We start from the raw sequence: 21,615 nt of genomic DNA, 5'->3' as shown, positions 1-21,615 counted from the left end.
TGGATTGAGATCCGGACTATTTGCAGGCCATGCCATTGACATTATATGTTTTCTTGAAGGAAAGTTTTCACGTCCTTTGCCCTATGGCAAGATGCATTATCATCTTGAAAAATGAAGTCATCATCACCAAACATCCTTTCAACTGATGGAATAAGAAAAGCGTCCAAAATGTCAATGTGGACTTTGGCATTTATTGAAGACCATCTCCCCTGTGCCTTTACCCGACATGCAGGCCCATATCATCAACAACTGTGGAAATTAACATGTTTTCTTTAGGCAGTTATCTTCATAAATTTCATTGGACAGACACCAAACAAAAGTTCCAGCATCATCACCTTACCCAATGCAGATTCGCGATTCATCACTGAAGATCACTTTTATCCAGTCACCCACAGTCCACGATTGCTTTTCTTTATCCTACTTTAACCTTGTTCTTTTCTTTTTAGGTGTTAATGGTGGCTTTTCTTTGGCTTTTCTGTATGTAAATCCCATTTCTTTTAGGTGATTTCTTACAGTTCAGTCACAGACATTGACTCCACTTTCCGGCCACTTGTTTCTCATTTGTTTTGTTGTGCATTTTCTGTTTTCAAGACATATTGCTTTGTTTTCTATCTTGATGCTTTGATGTCTTACTTGGTCTACCAGTATGCTTCCCTTTTACAACCTTCCCATTTTGTTTGTACTTGGTCCAGATTTTAAACACAGCTTACTGGGAACAACCAACATATTTTGCGACATTCCACAATGATTTATCTTCTTGAAGGAGTTTTATAATCCTCTCATTTGTTTCAACTGACATATCTTGTGTTGGAACCATGATTCATGACACTCTTTTTAAACTGAAGAATAATTAGCAAATCTAATCTGCTGCAGATGTTTTGTTTTTAAACTGCAAATTACAGAGTGATTCCATAATTTTTTCCTCAGATTTGAGTGATTCCATATTTTTTTCTTCTACTTGATCTAAAAAAAAGCAATTGTGACTGACCACAACTATTATATTTTTCTTTTTTTTATTGTTTCTTAATGCCAGAAGGTTGACATTTTGAAAAATGATAGTTTTGTGGCATGTCTGTGATTTATTTTTTTTCTACAAAATTAAACAATTGACAGAACATCTTCCAAGAGTGGTGATTCCATAATTTTTGCCAGGGGTTGTATAAAGAAACTCTTTGTTAACCTAAAGCAATGTTGGGGAAGCTGAGCAAAGCTTTTTTTTCCCTGTGATTGATAGACTGTAAGAAACAATGCTGGTGATCACCATATAAGCACCTTAATGAGGTTAATAGATCAAAACCTGCTTCTCTTGCATGCCCCATGTGTAAGTGCAAATGTGTTATTTGAAGTGGAGAAGAAGGGTTTGATGCTGTTTGGTCATAGCTGGGTAAACAACACCAAATGCCGTTCTTTAAAGCAGTTTTTCAAACTGCCTTGAGCCAAAAAAATGATACAAACAAAATAATAATCATTAAATAAATTTGTACGTGACTGCCCCCTTGTGGAGGTTTTATGTTACATCTTGTAGACCACAGAAAAAGTAAGATGCATTGCTTGTGTTGCCTGAGTTGTGTAAAAACATCATGGACAAAATGTGGGTCGCTTGAAAAAAGTTTGAAAAACCCTGCTTTAAAGGGAACATGAGGTAAGAAGGATATTTTCCTTTCAGTTGGAAGCTACTGTAAGAAGAGTCAGGTTAATAAACGTATACTGGTATGAGTATGTTGTATTGTTTATCATCAAGTATGCAAACCATACTATTTCATATAAAAAAGTTAACATGTTTCACACAGTATTTTGCATCATCCACTGCCATCGGTCACACTGTGTGATTTTGATCCACAACTTTGGATAGTGCTAGAACTTTTCTGTCGGCAGCGTTACTAAATCAGCCACCAGTGAACTTTTTACTTTTTACATTGTGTTGCAAGACCACAGATCCCTGCTCATGACTATAGATGACATCATGCAAAAATATCCACACTGTTTTGTAAAAAAAAAAGGATAAAACAGCTGCACCAATTGTGTTTTTAATGCATACAATTCCAGTGTTCATGATTGAAATGATACAAATGCATAACAATTTTCTGCTCATTAGAGAGAGGGGCGGCACGGTGCTAGCACTGTCGCCTTACAGCAAGAAGGTCCTGGTGGGACAGTCCGGGTCCTTTCTGTGTGGAGTTTGCATGTTCTCGCCGTGTCTGCGTGGGTTTCCTCCGGTTGCTCCGGTTTCCTCCCACAGTCCAAAGACATGCAAGTGAGGTGAATTGGAGATTTCTCCAAGACTGTGTTCGATATAAACTGTGAACTGATAAATCTTGTGTAATGAGTACCGTTCCTGTCATGAATGTAACCAAAGTGTAAAACATGACGTTAAAATCCTAATAAACAAACAAACAAAAAAGCTCATGAGAGATCTGTTGCACCACTTTACTGCAGAGTTCCAAACTACATCTAGAAGCAACATTACTTGTAGGAATTCCCAGTTCAGTGGAGTTTTTGTGTAGTCACACCACCTGAGTTTAATTCAATGAAACCGTTTGCAGGGAAGTATGATCTGCAGTAGTGCATCTCTACAGTCAAAATTCTACCATATAGTCTAGGAATGTCAATGATACACTGATTAACCAATAAATATGTAGTGTAATTTAAATTTATTTCCACCCGATGCATGATTCCAAATGAAAGCACAGCAACAGTTTGTACCAATTTGAAAAGCAGCCCTACCCACCCTTAGTGCACATGCCCCAGCTCTGTACAGCCTTATAGTGTAGATATTTTGCATATCAAAAACTTTAATATAAAGACAACATCTTTATTCATTATGATAAGTATGTTCAGGTAGATCTACATTTTGGATGCTGAACTGGTTCTGCTCAGAGTGTTTATGTTCCTACATTAATGCCATGTTACTGTAATACACCGATCAGCCATAACATTAAAACCACCTCCTTGTTTCTACACTCACTGTCCATTTTATCAGCTCCACTTACCATATAGAAGCACTTTGTAGTTCTACAATTACTGACTGTAGTCCATCTGTTTCTCTGCATGCTTTGTTAGCCTCCTTTTATGCTGTTCTTCAATGGTCAGGACTCTCCCAGGACCAATACAGAGATATTATTTGGGTGGTGGATGATTCTCAGCACTGCAGTAACACTGACATGGTGGTGGTGTGTTAGTGTGTGTTGTGCTGGTATGAGTGGATAAGACACAGCAGCACTGATGGAGTTTTTAAACACCTCACTGTCACTGCTGGACTGAGAATAGTCCACCAACAAAATATATCCAGCCAACAGCGTCCTGTGACCACTGATGTAGGTCTAGAAGATGACCAACTCAAACAGCAGCAATAGATGAGCGATCGTCTCTGACTTTACACCTACAAGGTGGACCAACTAGGTAGGAGTGTCTAATAGAGTGGACAGTGAGTGGACACAGTATTTAAAAACTCCAGCAGTGCTGCTGTGTCTTATCCACTCATACCAGCACAACACACACTAACACACCACCACCATGTCAGTGTCACTGCAGTGCTGGGAATGATCCACCACCTAAATAATACCTGCTCTGTGGGGGTCCTGACCATTGAAGAACAGGGTGAAATCAGGATAAAAAAGCATGCAGAGAAACAGATGGACTACAGTCAGTAATTGTAGAACTACAAAGTGCTTCTATATGGTAAGTGCGTCCATGTTATACACATTAGGTTTCCATTATGATATTTTGTGATTATGATTTTTGGTTATATGATGATCTAGGCTGTCTGACTTGTTTTAGAGCCTGAACTTTATGTTGTTGTAAGGTTTGGCACTTCTATACTATATATTTAGTCCTAAAACAGTTAGAATTGTTACATACAATACCAGGGGGCAACCAGGTGTGCACAAAGCAGTAAATAACAGGTTAGACTGGCAGTGTCTTAACAGGGTGAAGCAGATACAGCAAAGACGTCTGATTCATTCTAAAGATGAATAATTAGTTAGCTAGCCAGCTAGTCAACACCCAATTCGCCACTAGTTTCCTGATGTTAATTAATATAAAGACTTGTACTGCACTCACCTTGCGCACAGCCTTAAGTAACTGCTCGTACTTCATGCTACCGATATCAAACATCCTCTGAGAAGCCACTTTATTTTGTGGGCGACAGTCTAAGATACAAACAGTTCGACCCGAGTGAACTTCTGACTCCGCCATGTTTCCTCTTCGATGCGTTAGCTCTGGACGCCTTCAGAAGAATTTTTTTTTTTACTCAAAGCGTTTAAAAACACACCTCAGAGCTCTGTATCCGCCATGTTTACTATTTTGTTGGAGTTATTATTAGGCAGAACTCCATGTTTGTGGACAGTAATGCAATGAAGAATGAGTCAGTTAGAACGCTAGAGACAGGAGAGACACACACACCTCCTCATCGCGCGCTCAGTATGTTTTCACTTTCCAGTTGCCACTCTACAGTCTCTCGAAGTTGCCAGATCCTCTCAGAATGCGCCTGGAAAAAACACTTGTTTAACTACAGTTACTACGGTTGAATTCTGAAGTTCACAGGCGCACGTCGGCGTATTAGGTCAACTTTGAAGAAAAATCTTTTTTTTAAGTTTCGATTTTGTGAATAAAGTTGTATAAGTTTCGATTTCGAGAATAAAGTCAAAATAATTACGAGAATAAAGTCGTATAATTTTCAATTTCAAGATTCAAGTTGAAACGATTACGCGATTAAAGTCGAAATAATTACGAGATTTAAGTCTAAATATTATGGCCATAGCAACCTCCTTGTGTTAAAAAGAGGGATGTTCATGATGTGTTACATTGTTTGTTTGTTTATTTATTAGGATTTTAACGTCATGTTTTACACTTTTGGTTACATTCATGACAGGAACGGTAGTTCATCAGTTCACAAGGTTACATTGAACACAGTCATGGACAATGTAGTTTCTCCAGTTTACCTCACTTGCACGTTTTTGGACTGTGGGAGGAAACCGGAGCTCCTGGAGGAAACCCACGCAGACACTGGGAGAACATGCAAACTCCACACAGAAAGGACCCGGACCGCTCGACCTGGGGATCAAACCCAGGACCTTCTTGCTGTGAGGCGACAGTGCTACCCACTTAGCCACCATGCCACCCTTATGATTTGTTATACTTTCATAAAGGTTTCACCAGTGGCGTAACTAGGAGCTCATGGGGCATTTAGGGACCTCCTCAACAATTTTTATATATATATATATATATATATATATATATATATATATATATATATGCTGATAGCTGATCAGAATAAATTAAAGGTAGGTGAGATTAAATTAAAGTGAGATGAGTGGTTGAGTTTATGTCGTGGATAATGGTTTTGCATATTTTCAGTTTGAGTTCTCCCGGCTCTATGATTTAATTAGAAACATACAGTAGTTGGATTGGCTCCTTCAATTTAGTGACGGTGTGGATTAATAATGCTTTTTTTTTTTGCACTGCATTTATTGTTTTATTGACTGTGTGGCACCAAACGCAAAGTGATTGTTCAATTTTACAAATCACTTTATAATATTTTCAATGATTTAAAATTTATGAACAGAATTAGTTTGATATTTTACGTTTCTTTTTACAAATTGGCTTAATGTGTCTTAGGAAAATATAAATCTAACTTTTGAGATTTTTAAAAAAATAAAATAAGATAAAATTGACCAAGCTTAATTTCATTGAACGCGAGTGAGGTTGTAAAATGTTCAGGTGTAAAATATTCGTGACATATGAATCTACATAATAATACATATACATAAGGTGCATAGACTATACATAGATTATACATCCTAACAACCTTACATATATATTAAACACTTTAAAAAACATTTATAAACACTATACACACTGCCATACTGACCACAGCTGGCACACTGTCGCTTTTTTTTATATATAATTTTTCCCACTTTCCCCCCAAATTTCTCCCCTAATCTAGTCGTGTCCAATTACCCTGAACGCGTCCTCTATACTGGTTCGACCCTTTACCGCTGACTGAGGACGCCTCTCAACTGACATACACCCCCTCCGGCATGTACAGTCAGTACAGACTGCATTTTTTCACCTGCACGAGTCGAGTTCATACACCGACGGGCACTGTGTACGGAGGGCCACACCCCTATCAGCATTGTTCCTCAGCCCTGTGCAGGCGCCATCAGTCAGCCAGCAGGGGCTACAGTTGCACCAGTTATGAGGACCTATGATCCGACTTTTTACCCCTAACTCTGAACAACAGCCAATCGTTGTTCATGCTGCCGCCCAGTCAGAAGGCAGAGCTGAGATTTAATACAATGTATTCGAAACCCCAACTCTGGTGCGCTAGCGTACTTTACCGCTGCGCCACCTGAGCGGCTGCACACTGTCACTTTATCTTGTGATTTCTTGCTGCTTAGTGTTGCTGCTATACTTTTTTGCAATTATGCACTTTTGATCAACATAAGCTGCAGTTCTTTGTGCAATACTGTAAAATGTAAATACTTTACTCTACTTTCACTTTTGTACTTTTTTAGTTTCTTAGTTAATTCTATTTTTATACTTATCTTAGTTTATTCTTATTTCAATCATGTCGCACACACCGAAGCCTGGGTAACTGTATTTCGTTCTATCATGTACGTGGTTGAAAGGTAATGAAGTCTTTTTAATACACTGAATTTAAGACACGTTTATTTTACCACTGGCAACCATGAAAAATACACCTCACAGTACCTTCTAGCCTTTCGTCAATGTTTAGTTCACCGGGTGAAAATCTCCATAAAATATTTTTTTAAATAAAAGCTTAAATGGAATATCATTTAACTAATATAACAAATGAAATAATTATCAAAGTTCACACAAAAACGGTCTTGTCATGTGTACATTTCTGTAAAATTTTATTGCATTGTTTATTCCCATAAATTGCAAATTAGGTAGTGCCGACTTCCAAATCATTTAAACCGACACTATTGTGTAGCGTATGCTATATAGATTATATAATGCAAGATCGGGTTTACAGCGTGTTGTAGAGCTGCGCTGTATCACGTGACTGCAGTTTTTGTGTTGTGTCATGGCGCCGCACTACACCCGCTGACTTTAGACCGAGAACTCTTGTTTGACTGTTTTAAACTCTTTTAAACTTTTTAAAGATGTCTGTCCTGTGTGCTAATGAAAGCGGATGGTTGTTGGATGCATGTTCTCTTATAGATGAGGATTTTCGGCTGTGCTACAGTGTAACCAGGGGGAACTTTAGATGTCGTTTTAATAAGCGGTACTTTGACATCGTGAAGCCTTATATAGTGGATAAATCCAGCAGTGATGTTACGATCAGTCATGACCTGCTAAATACAGAGGGACACGATGACCTGAGGACACGAAAGGTAAGACAGTTAAATGATAGGCAGCTCAAAAATGACACACTCTGACAAATAGCGTTCGAAATCTTCACCCATCTGTGCATTTCCCATGTCGTTTTGACAAGTTGTCTGAAAGTCTTTTGCAGTATGCTGCATTAGTGCTGTTTCATTCACACAATATTGCCAAAAGTATTCACTTACCCATCCAAATAATTGAATTCAGGTGTTCCAATCACTTCCATGCCCACAGGTGTATAAAACCAAGCACCTAGGCATGCAAACTGCTTCTACAAAGAGTTGTGAAAGAATGGGTCGCTCTCAGGTGCTCAGTGAATTCCAGCGTGGTACAGTGATAGGATGCCACCTGTGCAACAAGTCCAGTCGTGAAATTTCCTCGCTACTAAATATTCCACAGTCAACTGTCAGTGGTATTATAACAAAGTGGAAGCGATTGGGAATGACAGCAGCTCAGCCATGAAGTGTTAGGCCACTCAAAATCAGCGGCGTCAGCGGATGCTGAGGCGCATAGTGCGCAGAGGTCGCCAACTTTCTGCAGAGTCAATCGCTACAGACCTCCAAACTTCATGTGGCCTTCAGATTAGCTCAAGAACAGTGTGTAGAGAGCTTCATGGAATGGGTTTCCATGGCAGCTGCATCCAAGCCTTACATCACCAAGCACAATGCAAAGCGTCGGATGCAGTGGTGTAAAGCACGCCGCCACTGGAGTCTAGAGCAGTGGAGACGTGTTCTCTGGAGTGACGAATCACGCTTCTCCGTCTGGCAGTCTGATGGACGAGTCTGGGTTTGGCGGTTGCCAGGAGAACGGTACTTGTCTGACTGCATTGTGCCAAGTGTAAAGTTTGGTGGAGGGGGGATTATGGTGTGGGGTAGTTTTTCAGGAGTTGGGCTCGGCCCCTTAGTTCCAGTGAAAGGAACTCTTAATGCTTCAGCATACCAAGAGATTTTGGACAATTTCATGCTTCCTTTGTGGTGGATAGGCATACCGGACATAACTCATCACACCCACAATGCATTTTCTTATCAGAATCATAATAGAATCATTATCTCCCCCCACTGTTTATAAAAATTGGAAGACATGAATGCTGTTGCCCAGCCGTATTTAATATCTAAAATCATTTTGTTGCAGAAAAGAAAGCGCAGAAGATGTGATCTGAATCAGGGGGAGTTGGATGCTCAAGCGTACCATGAAAAGGTAATGACAAAACTGGAACCACCTTTATTTTACTGTAACACAACAAGAAAAAAATCGACTAAACATTTTATAAATGACTACCAGAAGTGTTGTATATCTCTATAATACAGGTCAGACTTCTGGTTCTGGAGGGTAGCCAGACTTTGCTGAAAGCTGGGTATCACTGTGGTTACCTGACTGATGCTCTGCCTACAGTGGAGAACAAGCATCTGCCTACTCATGAGTGCCAGCTGGTCGCTCTGTGTGACATGGCCAAGACGCTGCTCACTGTCGAGAATTCTGATGCAGTACCTGTGCAGGATGTTACTGGTCATTCAGGCTTGGATTCCGGCTTTGATTTGTTTTCGTGCCTTAGTGAAAACCCACATGACTATGCCTCTGAGGTCACTCTTATGGGGGAGCGGTATTTCTTACCCCCCCGGAGTCGCTTCTTATTGTCTGACTTCACTCGCTTGCAGCCACTCGTCCAAAGTAGGTTTAGCTTACAAAATACTCAAGAGACTAGATTTGTGGTAACCTGTACAGGGCATCTTTATAAACCTGTTTGTTTACAGAGTATTGGTTAGTATCTTAATTCTAGAGCTTCAGTTCATGTCGACATTAATGTGATGAGTGACTTGCACAATGGTTGGTGTCAGACAGCCTGAGTTTTTACTCCAAAGTTCATTGGAATGGTGTAAAAAAAAACAGCAAGCTTCGGTTCCATGAGCTACAATGCCTTGTTGATTAAAAAGGTCAGAGGAGAATGGCCATATAGTTTGAAACTACGGAAACTCAAACACTTCTAACAGTGTTGATAAATGTAAGTTGTGAACAGAGAGAAACATTAAGCCTTGAGTTGAATGAGCCCAACGGGATTTCACTCTTATTATCCAAGAACAAAAATCTGTGGGCACAGGCTCATCAAACTGGATGACTAAATATAAATAAGTAACAAGGTCCAATAAGGTTAGATGGCTGCAACCAAAAGCTGTTAGGGTCCGAATTTGGTGGAAAAAAAATTTGAATATACTCTGCCTGGCCAAAAAAAAGGTCACACACTTTAATATTTGGTTGGACCGCCTTTAGCTTTGATTATGGCACGCATTCGCTGTGGCATCGTTTCCACAAGCTTCTGCAATGAACTGATAAGCATTGTATAAATGCCACCGCCTTAGTACAGTTGCTGACCATATGCATTCTTTTTTGGCCAGTAAGTAATCTCAAAACTCTTTACTGTGAATACAGTGTTCTGGAGTCTGCAACACTGGAGGAAAGATGCAGTAAATAGTATAAAATAGAAATACCATAACAAGGCTAGATTGGACTTTCAGAGCTGATAAAATTTCTTATGTCAGGGAGTCTATTAGGTCTTTAAACATTCCATAAAGGTGTTATTCCAGGTTGACATACAGTAGTTGCATTGCATATTTGTTTGTTTAGCATTCATGCTATGAATTTCATGTTCTACCACATCACAAACGTGCTCTATTTAAATGGTTCTCAAGCTGTGGTATTAGTACCACAGGAGGGACCTAAAGCTCCCACATGTGATACCTTGGATAATTTTTAGATTGAAAACCAATGCTCTGGATTAAGATCTGGTTACTAAGGAGATCATTGAAGTCTATATCTTACATTTTTTAATTCTTAACTGTATACATTTTATAAATAATCATGAAATAATAGAGTAGGACCTGGTACAGGGTGTATCCATTAAAAAAAGTGATATTTCTCTTTATAGGTGGGGACAAATATGACCTAATCGTTCTTGATCCACCATGGGAAAACAAGTCAGTGAAAAGAAGCAGTAGGTCGGTTTTCACTGTTATTTTCCTACATCTTATGAGAGAATGTGTTCAAGTGTAATTGGGCCCAGGCTATGAAAAAGTATGAGCATAATTTAGCTACATAACTGTCATGGTGTTGATCGGTCTACCAAAAAGAACCCAATGCCATTATTCAATGACAAAGCTTAAACAGATCACATTGGTCCCAACACTTCACCCTAAAGTACTTTTGTCATGTATCTGTGTTTTTTGGGGTTTTCAGATACAGTTTCCTGCCGTCTTCCTGTCTTAAAAAACTTCCTGTACCAACACTGAGTGCTGCAGGATGTTTGGTGGTTATGTGGGTTACCAACCGTTCCCGCCATCTCAAATTTGTCAGAGAAGAACTTTTTCCTCACTGGGGAGTAAAGCTGCTCGGAGAGTGGCTTTGGCTTAAGGTACACAAGCTAGCATTCACACACATTATAACACATTATTTATACATAATTTGCAACATTTAAACACCTATGCTAATTTCATTCATAGCATCTAGCAAATAGAAATTTACTTCACATGTATTGCATCAGTATAAATAGTGTGTGTAAATATAATTGCCAATAAGATATCACATTTATATGCAGTATTTTTTTAACTGATGAATGTAGGAGTGAAAATGATCAAATTGAGCTGGATTTCAAATCTTCAAGACTGCAGAGCTGTTGTGTCTAGTCCTTACAATATTTAAAAATCCTAACATTTATTCATCTGTGTACATAGGTGACTCGGAAAGGAGACTTTGTGTTGCCTCTGGATTCTCCACACAAGAAGCCTTATGAAGTGATTTTACTTGGCAGGTTCTGTGCTAAAAATGATGACCCCAAGAGGTAATAGCCTTATCCACTGCAGTTTAAACAAATATCTAAATGGCATGTATACAAATGGTAAAATGATCCAGTTAAGCTTTATATTTACTTAACATGGCAAAATCTAAAGATTTAAACCCATCAGAAAGAAATGTTGGGAAAAAGCATTACAGTCTTCCTTCATCAAATTGTTGACAAATGGATGCACTCGGGTGGTGCAGCAATACAAAAAGCTAGCTCACTACTGCTGTGAACCAGGGTTTAAACATCAGCGATCCCATTGGTCAGTCATGTAGGTCAATGGTCCCCAACCACCTGTCCGTGGGTCATTTATTGCTGGGCCGCACAGAAAGAAATTACATCTTATATAAAACCGATCCGTGCTGCAAAAAGGTTGGGGACCGCTGATGTAGGTGACCCCCAAGAACTTTGGAATAAAGACATATCTGGCATAAAGCTAACACCACATTCCATCATAAGAGCATTATACCAATACTAGTCAAAAGTGGTGGTAGTAGTGTGATGGCCTTCCACAGGACCTAAACGATTTGACATAACTGATGGAAGAAAATGCTGAATGAGAATGTCCACCCACCAGTTTGTGACCTAAAGCTCAAGCGCAGTTAGGTTGTGCAGCATGTATACATGTGCAGTATAAATAGTGAATGACTCTAAATAGAAACAAAAATGAACATTTTGGCATGACTTGAATCTCATTGATATGCTGGGGCAATACCATACATGGGCAGTTTATGCTTGAAACCCTCCAATGTAGCTGAGTGAAAACAATTCTAAATGTGCCAAAATTCCTTCACAGTGATGTAAAAGACTCATCGCAATTTATCGCAAACATTTGATTGGGACAGTATGGAAAATGCAAAAAAAGCAGTTTGCATTTTCCTCTTCATCCATGTCGTTGTAATGTGTGCAGCATGTGGTTTTGCATTGTCTTGTTGAAAAGTGTATAAACGTTCCTTGAAAAGATGTCGTCTTACGGGCAGCATTTGTTGGTTCTGCATTAATGCTGCCATCACAGAAGTGTAAATGACCTTTGCCAAGGGCACTGACCCATACCCATACCATGACAGACCATGGCTTCTGGACTTGTTGCTGATAAAAGTCTGGATGGTCCGTTTTGTCTTTAGTCCAGAGCATATGGCATCTATTTCCTCCAAAAGAGATCTGAAACACTAACAACAATACACGTTTCCACTGTGTGATGGTCCAAGTCCAGAGAAATTGATGCCACTTCTGGACATGGTTAACATAAGGGTGCCTTTTTGTACAGTAAAGTTTTAAGTGGTAATTGTGAATCTAACTTGGTATTGTAGTGCTTTGTAAAGGTTTTCCAAAGTAATCCCTTCCCCTCTGGTTATTTCAGCTTTTGGTTTATGCCCCTTCCCTTCATGCACTGAAATTCCTTGAAACATTTAAAAGTACCATCCACTGTAGACAAGAAATATGCTAATTCCTTCCAATCTTTCTTTGGGAAACATTGTTTTTTTACACATTTTAATAATTTTCTCACATTTGTTGACAAATTGGAGATCTGAACCCATATTTGCTTCTCAAACCCTTAGCTTTTCATGGATATTGCATTTTACAATCACCTGTTTGAAATCACATAGTTTTTTATACCTTATCACTAGCCCCAAATTTTCCCCATCCCAACTTTTTTTGGAATGTGTTGCAGACCTGAAATTCAGGTATATTAACAAACGAAATGAAGTTGAGCAGACAAAACATGAAATATCTTGGATTTATACTGCCTACAATTAATTAAAAGTCAAAGTAATTGTAAAAAAACAACCGCCACATTTTTTTATTTGAATTTTCCATACTGTCCCAATTTCTTTCTGATTTTAGGTTGTGTATTAAAATTAGTTAAAAGATCTAAACAATAAATATGACAAATAGACAAAATGGAAGAAATTGAGTAACACTGTAGTTGTGAATGATGGCCCTTATATGGCCTATTGTGGCTCCGTAAGTTTTAATGTGCTGCTTGGTTATGAAGCTAATTGGTCTCAAAAGGTTTGTACACATGAATCAACATCTGCAACCTTGTATTTACCATCTTCCCTGTGCTGACCTGTGTGCATCCTAGCAACGCAGTACACTAATGTGAATTAAAATGCTATTTGCGTAAATGGCAGCAGACCAGTTCGAGTTTGCTTTGACTTTACTTGCAAATATAAGCACTACAGCGACTTGTTTTCTGCATATGTTTTTTTTAGGTCTGAGGAGTGTGAGATCCCAAATCAGCGGCTTATAGTTAGCATTCCTTCAGCACTGCACTCTCACAAGCCTTCACTATCGGGTACTGTGCACAAAAAGACACACTGCATATCATTCTGATATACAGGGGTTGGACAAAATAACTGAAACACCTGTCATTTTAGTGTGGGAGGTTTCATGGCTAAATTGGACCAGTCTGGTGGCCAATCTTCATTAATTGCACATTGCACCAGTAAGAGCAGAGTGTGAAGGTTCAATTAGCAGGGTAAGAGCACAGTTTTGCTCAAAATATTGCAATGCACACAACATTATGGGTGACATACCAGAGTTCAAAAGAGGACAAATTGTTGGTGCACGTCTTGCTGGCACATCTGTGACCAAGACAGCAAGTCTTTGTGATGTATCAAGAGCCACGGTATCCAGGGTAATGTCAGCATACCACCAAGAAGCCACATCCAACAGGATTAACTGTGGACGCAAGAGGAAGCTGTCTGAAAGGGATGTTCGGGTGCTAACCCGGATTGTATCCAAAAAAACATAAAACCACGGCTGCCCAAATCACGGCAGAATTAAATGTGCACCTCAACTCTCCTGTTTCCACCAGAACTGTCCGTCGGGAGCTCCACAGGGTCGATATACACGGCCGGGCTGCTATAGCCAAACCTTTGGTCACTCGTGCCAATGCCAAACGTCGGTTTCAATGGTGCAAGGAGCGCAAATCTTGGGCTGTGGACAATGTGAAACATGTATTGTTCTCTGATGAGTCCACCTTTACTGTTTTCCCCACATCCGGGAGAGTTACGGTGTGGAGAAGCCCCAAAGAAGCGTACCACCCAGACTGTTGCATGCCCAGAGTGAAGCATGGGGGTGGATCAGTGATGGTTTGGGCTGCCATATCATGGCATTCCCTTGGCCCAATACTTGTGCTAGATGGGCGCGTCACTGCCAAGGACTACCGAACCATTCTGGAGGACCATGTGCATCCAATGGCGGTGCCGTGTATCAGGATGACAATGCACCAATACACACAGCAAGACTGGTGAAAGATTGGTTTGATGAACATGAAAGTGAAGTTGAACATCTCCCATGGCCTGCACAGTCACCAGATCTAAATATTATTGAGCCACTTTGGGGTGTTTTGGAGAAGCGAGTCAGGAAACGTTTTCCTCCACCAGCATCACGTAGTGACCTGGCCACTATCCTGCAAGAGGAATGGCCTAAAATCCCTCTGACCACTGTGCAGGACTTGTATATGTCATTTCCAAGACGAATTGACGCTGTATTGGCCGCAAAAGGAGGCCCTACACTATACTAATACATTATTGTGGTCTAAAACCAGGTGTTTCAGTTATTTTGTCCAACCCCTGTAAATCTTTAGTTACAAATGCCCATCTATGCAGTCTGTACACTTTTCCTGTCCCCATTGCTACTGTAAATTAATAAGCAGTTTAATTTGATAACCATTATTAATTATAATTATTATGAATAATGATGGAGTGTGAATATTAAACCTCAGCCTGACTACATTTTTTTTATACTGGGACATGATGCAAAATATTCACATCATTTTTGTAAAAAGAAATGACTTCACTCAGATAGATTGTGCAGAGTTTCCATGCAATCAGACTTTATACTGATGCAGCTTCACCTTTTGGGATTTTAATGTTTAATACTATAGTTTATGACTTGAACTCTTGATTAACCAGGTAATTATTCACATCTCCAGTTAAATTACAGTTGCTACCATTCATAGTTTTTCAATTAAGCTAGCAAAGGAATTTTCTGTCCATCTTTAATGACACTTAAAACTAAAATCATACTACGGCAAGAAAAAAGTTATTGTGTATCACGGTTTGTTTTAAATTAATGTGTTTTTCCACTGGTGTGTTTTACATTTGCTAATGATCCTCGGCTATAACAATGCAAAAGTGATACACAATTTTCTCACAAAGATAGAATTGAGGATCCCATACCTATACCTTTGTTGCCTTGAATGTAACTCTTGACATGTCGTACAGGCATAATAACCTAGAGCTATTATTATAATTATGATTATATTATAATTGCTTATTGTGGTATTTGTGTTTCAGCTGTGCTGAAGCCCTACATCAGGCCTAATGCAAAGTGTCTGGAAATGTTTGCTCGAAGTCTACAGACTGATTGGACAAGCTGGGGAAATGAAGTCATCAAATTTCAGCACCATAGCTATTTTACTACTGAGAGTCTGAAGTGTGAGAGTAAAACACCTACTGAGACTACAGATGCAGATCAGCAAATAGAACCAGAAACAGCTGTCTCATTATAAATGTGTAAATGTACATTTTTATTAAACGCTTTTTTATAAAACATTTTTTGCCTGTGTGATGTTTGTTTGATATACTCTTATATATAACAGCAGTGTAGTCAAACCCAACTGCTTTTTTTACATGCATATGTACATGCATGATTTATAGAGACTAACACAAAACAAACTCTTTCCTTTGCTTATTCCTGCAGCTATCCCACCTACTGGTATGTTTTATAAAGCTGGGGGAAACCTGAGTGCCCAAAAAAGCATTGGCACTGGAAGAACATGATCAAAGGTTTAGTTTCTAGGAATCATGCTGTTTTAACATGAAAAGAAATGTACTTTATGAATGATTTATAGTTTGTTAAGTAAATAATAGTTGGCAAGTGTTAGTAACTCAAAATTATGAGAGGCCGTGTAGGCCATAATTCTAAGTTGATTTCTCACACACACACCATCATACTCTCACACACACACCATCATACTCTCACACACACCATCATACCCTCACACACACACCATCATACTCTCACACACACACCATCATACTCTCTCACACACACCATCATACTCTCACACACACACCATCATACTCTCTCACACACACACCATCATACTCTCACACACACCATCATACTCTCTCACTCACACACACCATCATACTCTCTCACACACACCATCATACTCTCTCACACACACCATCATACTCTCTCACACACACCATCATACTCTCACACACACACCATCATACTCTCACACACACACCATCATACTCTCACACACACCATCATACTCTCTCACACACACACACCATCATACTCTCTCACACACACCATCATACTCTCTCACACACACCATCATACTCTCACACACACCATCATACTCTCACACACACACCATCATACTCTCACACACACACCATCATACTCTCTCACACACACCATCATACTCTCATACATGGTTTACTATACTCTTTCACATATACTACTATACCCTCTTACAACTATAATCACACTTTCTTTTATTTACTATTATACTCTCATACACACAGCACTATTCTCTCTTGCACATATAACTATAGCTATGTAAAACAAAGATCTACTGTATGTGTAAGAGAATATTATTATATGTAAGCGTAATAAATAGTGTATGTGAATGCAAATAATCATGTTTATGGAACAGAATGATAGTGAATGTAAGACAGAATGATAGTGCATGTGAATAAGAATAGTTGTATGTGTGAGAGAGTTTGATGGTGTGTGTGTGAGAGTATGATAGTGTGTGTGAGAAAGTTTGATTGATACGGAAACGAGTTTGATTGAAACGGAAGTAATATTAAATTCTCAGTACCTGATTGGTGGAAGACGCGGGATTTCACAGACATGTCCCGCCTTCCTCATTATTACTGATAGGAGAGGATAGTGGACCGAGAGAGAATCAATGGAGCATCGGCCTGTTAACATTTTAAACTTTTCCACCGCTGCCACATCCATGTCAGAAATGTGGATTTAAACCCGACAGCCCGACAGGAGTCTAAACGCGGCCGCGGAGGAAGAGATGCGGTGAAGCTTTATATCCGAACCATCAGCCGAGTGCTGCGAGCTCCATATCAGCCTCAATCACAGAGAGCAGAGGCTCCAGAGTCAGGGACAGGTGAGTTCACTACATCATTCACCTCTTCATTTGGCTTCTGATAGAGTCGGGTTTAGATTGGGATATTTAATAAATATTCGTCTTTGTAAGGGACCGTCTGCAAATTACACGTTTTAAACGTTCTAGTAATGCCAAACTAAGTAAGTGAGTTCTCATAAAGCACATTTATAAGAAACTTTGTTTTGGAAGCTTTCTTAAAGAACAATAAATAAAATTACTTTATCGTTTTAATGGCTATAGTTGCTCCACATTAATGTGTCACTACATTCGAGTCGAATTACATGGAACTTTTGGACTCTTCCCTATGTAGGTCTTAATAAGTAAAATAAAATATAGATTCATTTTGTATACACAATCATAAACAAGCTGCTGCACATGGAAAGCTACAGACTTACAGTCTAACATTTCAAAATCTGTCTCAGTGCTCATTCTAACTTAGTCACTTGTACTATTAAAGTTTGTTATCTTTCTTTTATTACAGAAAATGTAATTCATTATAGATTGAGACCAAGCTCTCTTGAGTAACTGTTCTCTAAATATTTGATTGTATTGGGTGAATTGCTATAGACTGGTTTTGAAACTAAATTCAATTTTTGTGATTTCAGTATTGAACTTTTGATGGCATGAGGAAACAAACTGGTTTCACCAAAGTTGCATGAGGGCCAGAAACTAAATGGCTTCATGATTGACAATACATTTACATCAAAGGCAGTGTACATTAGACAATGACACATTTACGGTAAGTTATTTAAAAATAATGTAAGCAGTATGTTTATATTGCATATTATTAATAATAATAAGTAATTTGTAGCATTTAGATTTCATGGTTTGGCAATAGGCTAACCCCCAACATTTTCTAAATGCATTGTGTGTGTGTTTGTTTTGTTTGTTTTTAGTTTGTCACCACAGATTTAGAGGACAGTGGTGTGGAGGTTGACACGACAACAGCATCTAGTGACCACAGAAGTACCACACCAGTCATTGTATGACTACAAGGACTAAGGATACCTTAATCCACCTGAGTGACAGAATATTTGCTGTTGAGACTGTTCTGAAATATTTGGTTTCTGCATGCAACAATAAATAAGAAACATTTGTTTGCTTGGGACAAGATCTTTGTTAACCAGTATAATAGTGATTTCCTGACCTGTCCATAACTTGATAATAAATATCTAAATATTATATGGGGTGTCCTCGTTTTTTTTTTTTTTTTTTTTTTCCACATTACTGCATTGTTTCATTTATCAGAAATACATTATGACGTTTTAATTACTATCACAAATAACTCTAATAACCATAACTAATTTGGAATTTGAACATTGTAAATTCTTTGGCCAGTTGCACACCCGTGATGGAAGGCATGTCCATTTGGGTCCAGCACCTGCAGCGCATGCCAGCGCTGTTTTCTGATGTTGCAAGACTGTTGTCCTCCTAGCACGTACCTTTCATCTGCATTTGGGGTGATTTGAAGAATCTTATTAACAATGTCAGCCAAAGTCGCAGACATTGCTGTATGCTCTCTCTCACACACACACACACACACACACGTCAGTTAACCAATTTGAAGTTGCTATTTGTGCCTGTATAATTTCCTCCTGATGATTCCAAAGCATACAGCTATTCTTTAGCAACGAATTTCAAGAGACAAACCGAAGGTAATTTGTTTATGTAGGATGACCAGTTCTGATTGTTGGAGGTAATCTTGGAGTAAATATATCCCTATGTCTAAATTCTACTGATCTTGAGTTTTCCTATAAATTTTTTAGGGAACAAAAACATGCATAAAGTGCCTCCAGTGCACACAAACTTCATTGACTGTCACCTCCTTCTAACTGCGGGCTAATTAAAAGAAAGTAAAAAGTTGTCAGTGTTTATCCATTAAGCTCACAAAATAATATTTCCAGAATCATGCTGGTATGTCCCATGCTGTCAGTTTTCCTTTCAATGTTCTAAATGCATCTCATAGTGATGGACAAAAATAGTAAAACATGTCCTCCTCATTACCATTTATTTCCACAAACCAAAGTGACCTTGTAAAAAAGGTAGAAAGTAGAAATATCATGGCTAGTTCAACAAAGCTCAACAAAAGTGTAGTCATTGTTAAAAGGTCTGCTGCCAGATTTAAATGTTTTTTGTAGACCAATTTATGTGCAGGCTCTGTTCTTACAGCTGTAAGCCAATCTGACTTCCTGTCCTCCTTCCTGGCCTCCTTTTAACACCTTGATGGTGTGTGAGAGAGTATGATGGTGTGTGTGAGAGAGTATGATGGTGTGTGTGAGAGAGTATGATGGTGTGTGTGATAGAGTATGATGGTGTGTGTGAGAGAGTATGATGGTATGTGTGAGAGAGTATGATGGTGTGTGTGTGTGAGAGAGTATGATGGTGTGTGTGTGAGAGTATGATGGTGTGTGTGTGAGAGTATGATGGTGTGTGTGTGAGAAATCAACTTAGAATTATGGCCTACACGGCCTCTCATACAAAATGACTTGTGTTTACATTTACGACATGAACAAGAACTTTAACAGGCCAAGGGGAAGATTCAGCAGTGATACCTTAAAAATCTCAGTTGTTGACACTCTTAGGTTTATCTAGGAGAGTTGTAAGTTATTATTTAGTATAAACGATATATGTTATGTTCTTATACATAAAATAATTCATAAATGATTTTAGAGCCTACAAGAGGCGTAACGTACAAGGAGTATATGTTCTTCTTCATGGTGTTTGGCTCTATCTGCTGGTCATTCTTGATACTACTAGCATCTAATTAAAACACTGTTTCCTATGCTTGTAATTTTGTTACCTAAAAGGGTCCCAAACATGGTTCAAATCTAGGGTTGCAAACTTTCAGAACTGGAAATAAGGAACACCCTGGGTTGGCAGAAGGCATAGGGTGGGGGGTAGGCGGTTAGGGTTGCATCTATAAAAAAATATAACGGGTCTTACACCGTCATAGGAACATTATCAAAATGTTTTATTCAGACTGTTTAACTATTATTATTTTTATTCTTTATAAGAATAAATCAGAACCATATTTTAGGCAAAATAACATGCATAAAGAACCTCATGTAACATTTTTTCTCAATAGTGCAAACAACATTTTTACATAAACCATCTTCTCACTGACATGCAGCCCCGGTTCTGGCTGTGTTGCTTAGGGGGGCAGTGAGAAAATTTGGGGGGTCTGCTCTGTCCACTGTGCTACTCTAACAGCAGAGTAGTAAACAGGTTGTTATGCTGATATGCCTGCGCACACACGGCGTTACTATGACTAACAGTGAAAACCAAACGCTTTCTGATTCCCACGGTAGCAGCAGTTTCCTTCTGTTTCATACATATCGGCCTGTCTCAGTCTTATCTGCAGCATTTCTCTCCCATTGATAAAAATACGGAACAAAGCACATCCGTATTTTACGGGATGGTTGGCAACCCTATTCAAATCTGACCCTAGTTAATACTTGGACCCCAAACACAGGTAGAAACTAACAGTTCTGTGGAGGTTGGGGGTGGTGCTAACATTAGCTTTCACGTGGTTGAAAGCCAGTGGTGATTTCTCTAAGACTGCAAGGGAAGCTCAGCTTCCCCTAAAATGTCAAAAATTAAATGGTCAAATATATACAGTTGTGTTAACATTTCATTGACTACAAATGCGTTAGAACACGTTCATCTCAAAGACGAGTTCGTTCAGAATCAGCTACTTATCACAAATCAACTGACTCGATTTTGTTAACTCCCGGAGCGTCAATGCATTTGTCCGTAGAAGCTGAGCTTCGAAACTCGCTGGTCATTGGATAAATGCCACGATTTTGTCCCGCCCCCGGACGCTGAGCATCTCTGGGGGTGAATGGAGCTGTGGGCGGGTCTGGACGCGGAGCTTCTGCAAGATGATTGGAGGATCAGTCGAAAGGCTGAATCCTGTTTTGATTGACAGCTATTTTGAGATCTACACGTCACTTAATCACTGGGAGCTTCCGTCCCATCGCGGATTTTGCGAGTGAAATCGAAAGACAGACATTTGCTTGGTGAAATTACTTGACCATTTCCATTGTTCATTGTGTTGTAAATAAAACACACTCATAGTATTTGTTTCAGGACACTGGTCAAGTCCGACAGGATCACAGGCCATTTTCTTGAAAAGGAACGGAGGGCAGAATTTATGTATAAATAAATTGACACATTTTATGATGTAAGCCGACAATGAGCTTCCCCTCTTTGAAAGACCAACAGCCGCCACTGTTGAAAGCTAATGTTAGCATTCATCAACGTTCATACATCCTCTTTT

General features: G+C 39.1%; 2 protein-coding genes and 1 long non-coding RNA gene across 3 annotated transcripts in view; 2 read left to right on the top strand and 1 right to left on the bottom strand.

Annotated features, from left to right (window-relative positions):
* The window catches only part of smchd1 (structural maintenance of chromosomes flexible hinge domain containing 1), a 75,004-nt gene extending 70,706 nt beyond the window's left edge, over positions 1-4,298 (bottom strand). Inside the window, exon 1 of the mRNA XM_062994013.1 lies at positions 4,060-4,298. Coding sequence (XP_062850083.1) covers positions 4,060-4,194 — 135 coding nt within the window. The 5' untranslated portion in view covers positions 4,195-4,298. The remainder of the gene's footprint in view (positions 1-4,059) is intronic.
* Positions 4,299-7,112: 2,814 nt separating this feature from the next.
* mettl4 (methyltransferase 4, N6-adenosine) lies at positions 7,113-15,742 on the top strand. The gene is made up of 8 exons (XM_062993101.1): positions 7,113-7,358; positions 8,482-8,547; positions 8,658-9,018; positions 10,271-10,340; positions 10,579-10,753; positions 11,073-11,179; positions 13,396-13,478; positions 15,487-15,742. The coding sequence occupies exons 1-8, from the start codon at positions 7,128-7,130 to the stop codon at positions 15,699-15,701; spliced, it is 1,308 nt and encodes a 435-aa protein (XP_062849171.1). The 5' UTR covers positions 7,113-7,127; the 3' UTR covers positions 15,702-15,742.
* A 1,274-nt stretch (positions 15,743-17,016) lies between these two features.
* Positions 17,017-18,518, top strand: LOC134311469 (uncharacterized). The gene is made up of 3 exons (XR_010011434.1): positions 17,017-17,336; positions 17,942-18,075; positions 18,233-18,518. It is a non-coding gene; the product is annotated as an uncharacterized LOC134311469 (long non-coding RNA).
* The last annotated feature ends 3,097 nt before the right edge of the window (positions 18,519-21,615 follow it).

This window comes from Trichomycterus rosablanca, chromosome 4, assembly GCF_030014385.1.
Source record: "Trichomycterus rosablanca isolate fTriRos1 chromosome 4, fTriRos1.hap1, whole genome shotgun sequence".
NCBI classification, from domain to species: domain Eukaryota; kingdom Metazoa; phylum Chordata; class Actinopteri; order Siluriformes; family Trichomycteridae; genus Trichomycterus; species Trichomycterus rosablanca.
Note: the sequence above shows the minus strand (reverse complement) of the source record. Positions and strands in the feature narration are given on the sequence as shown.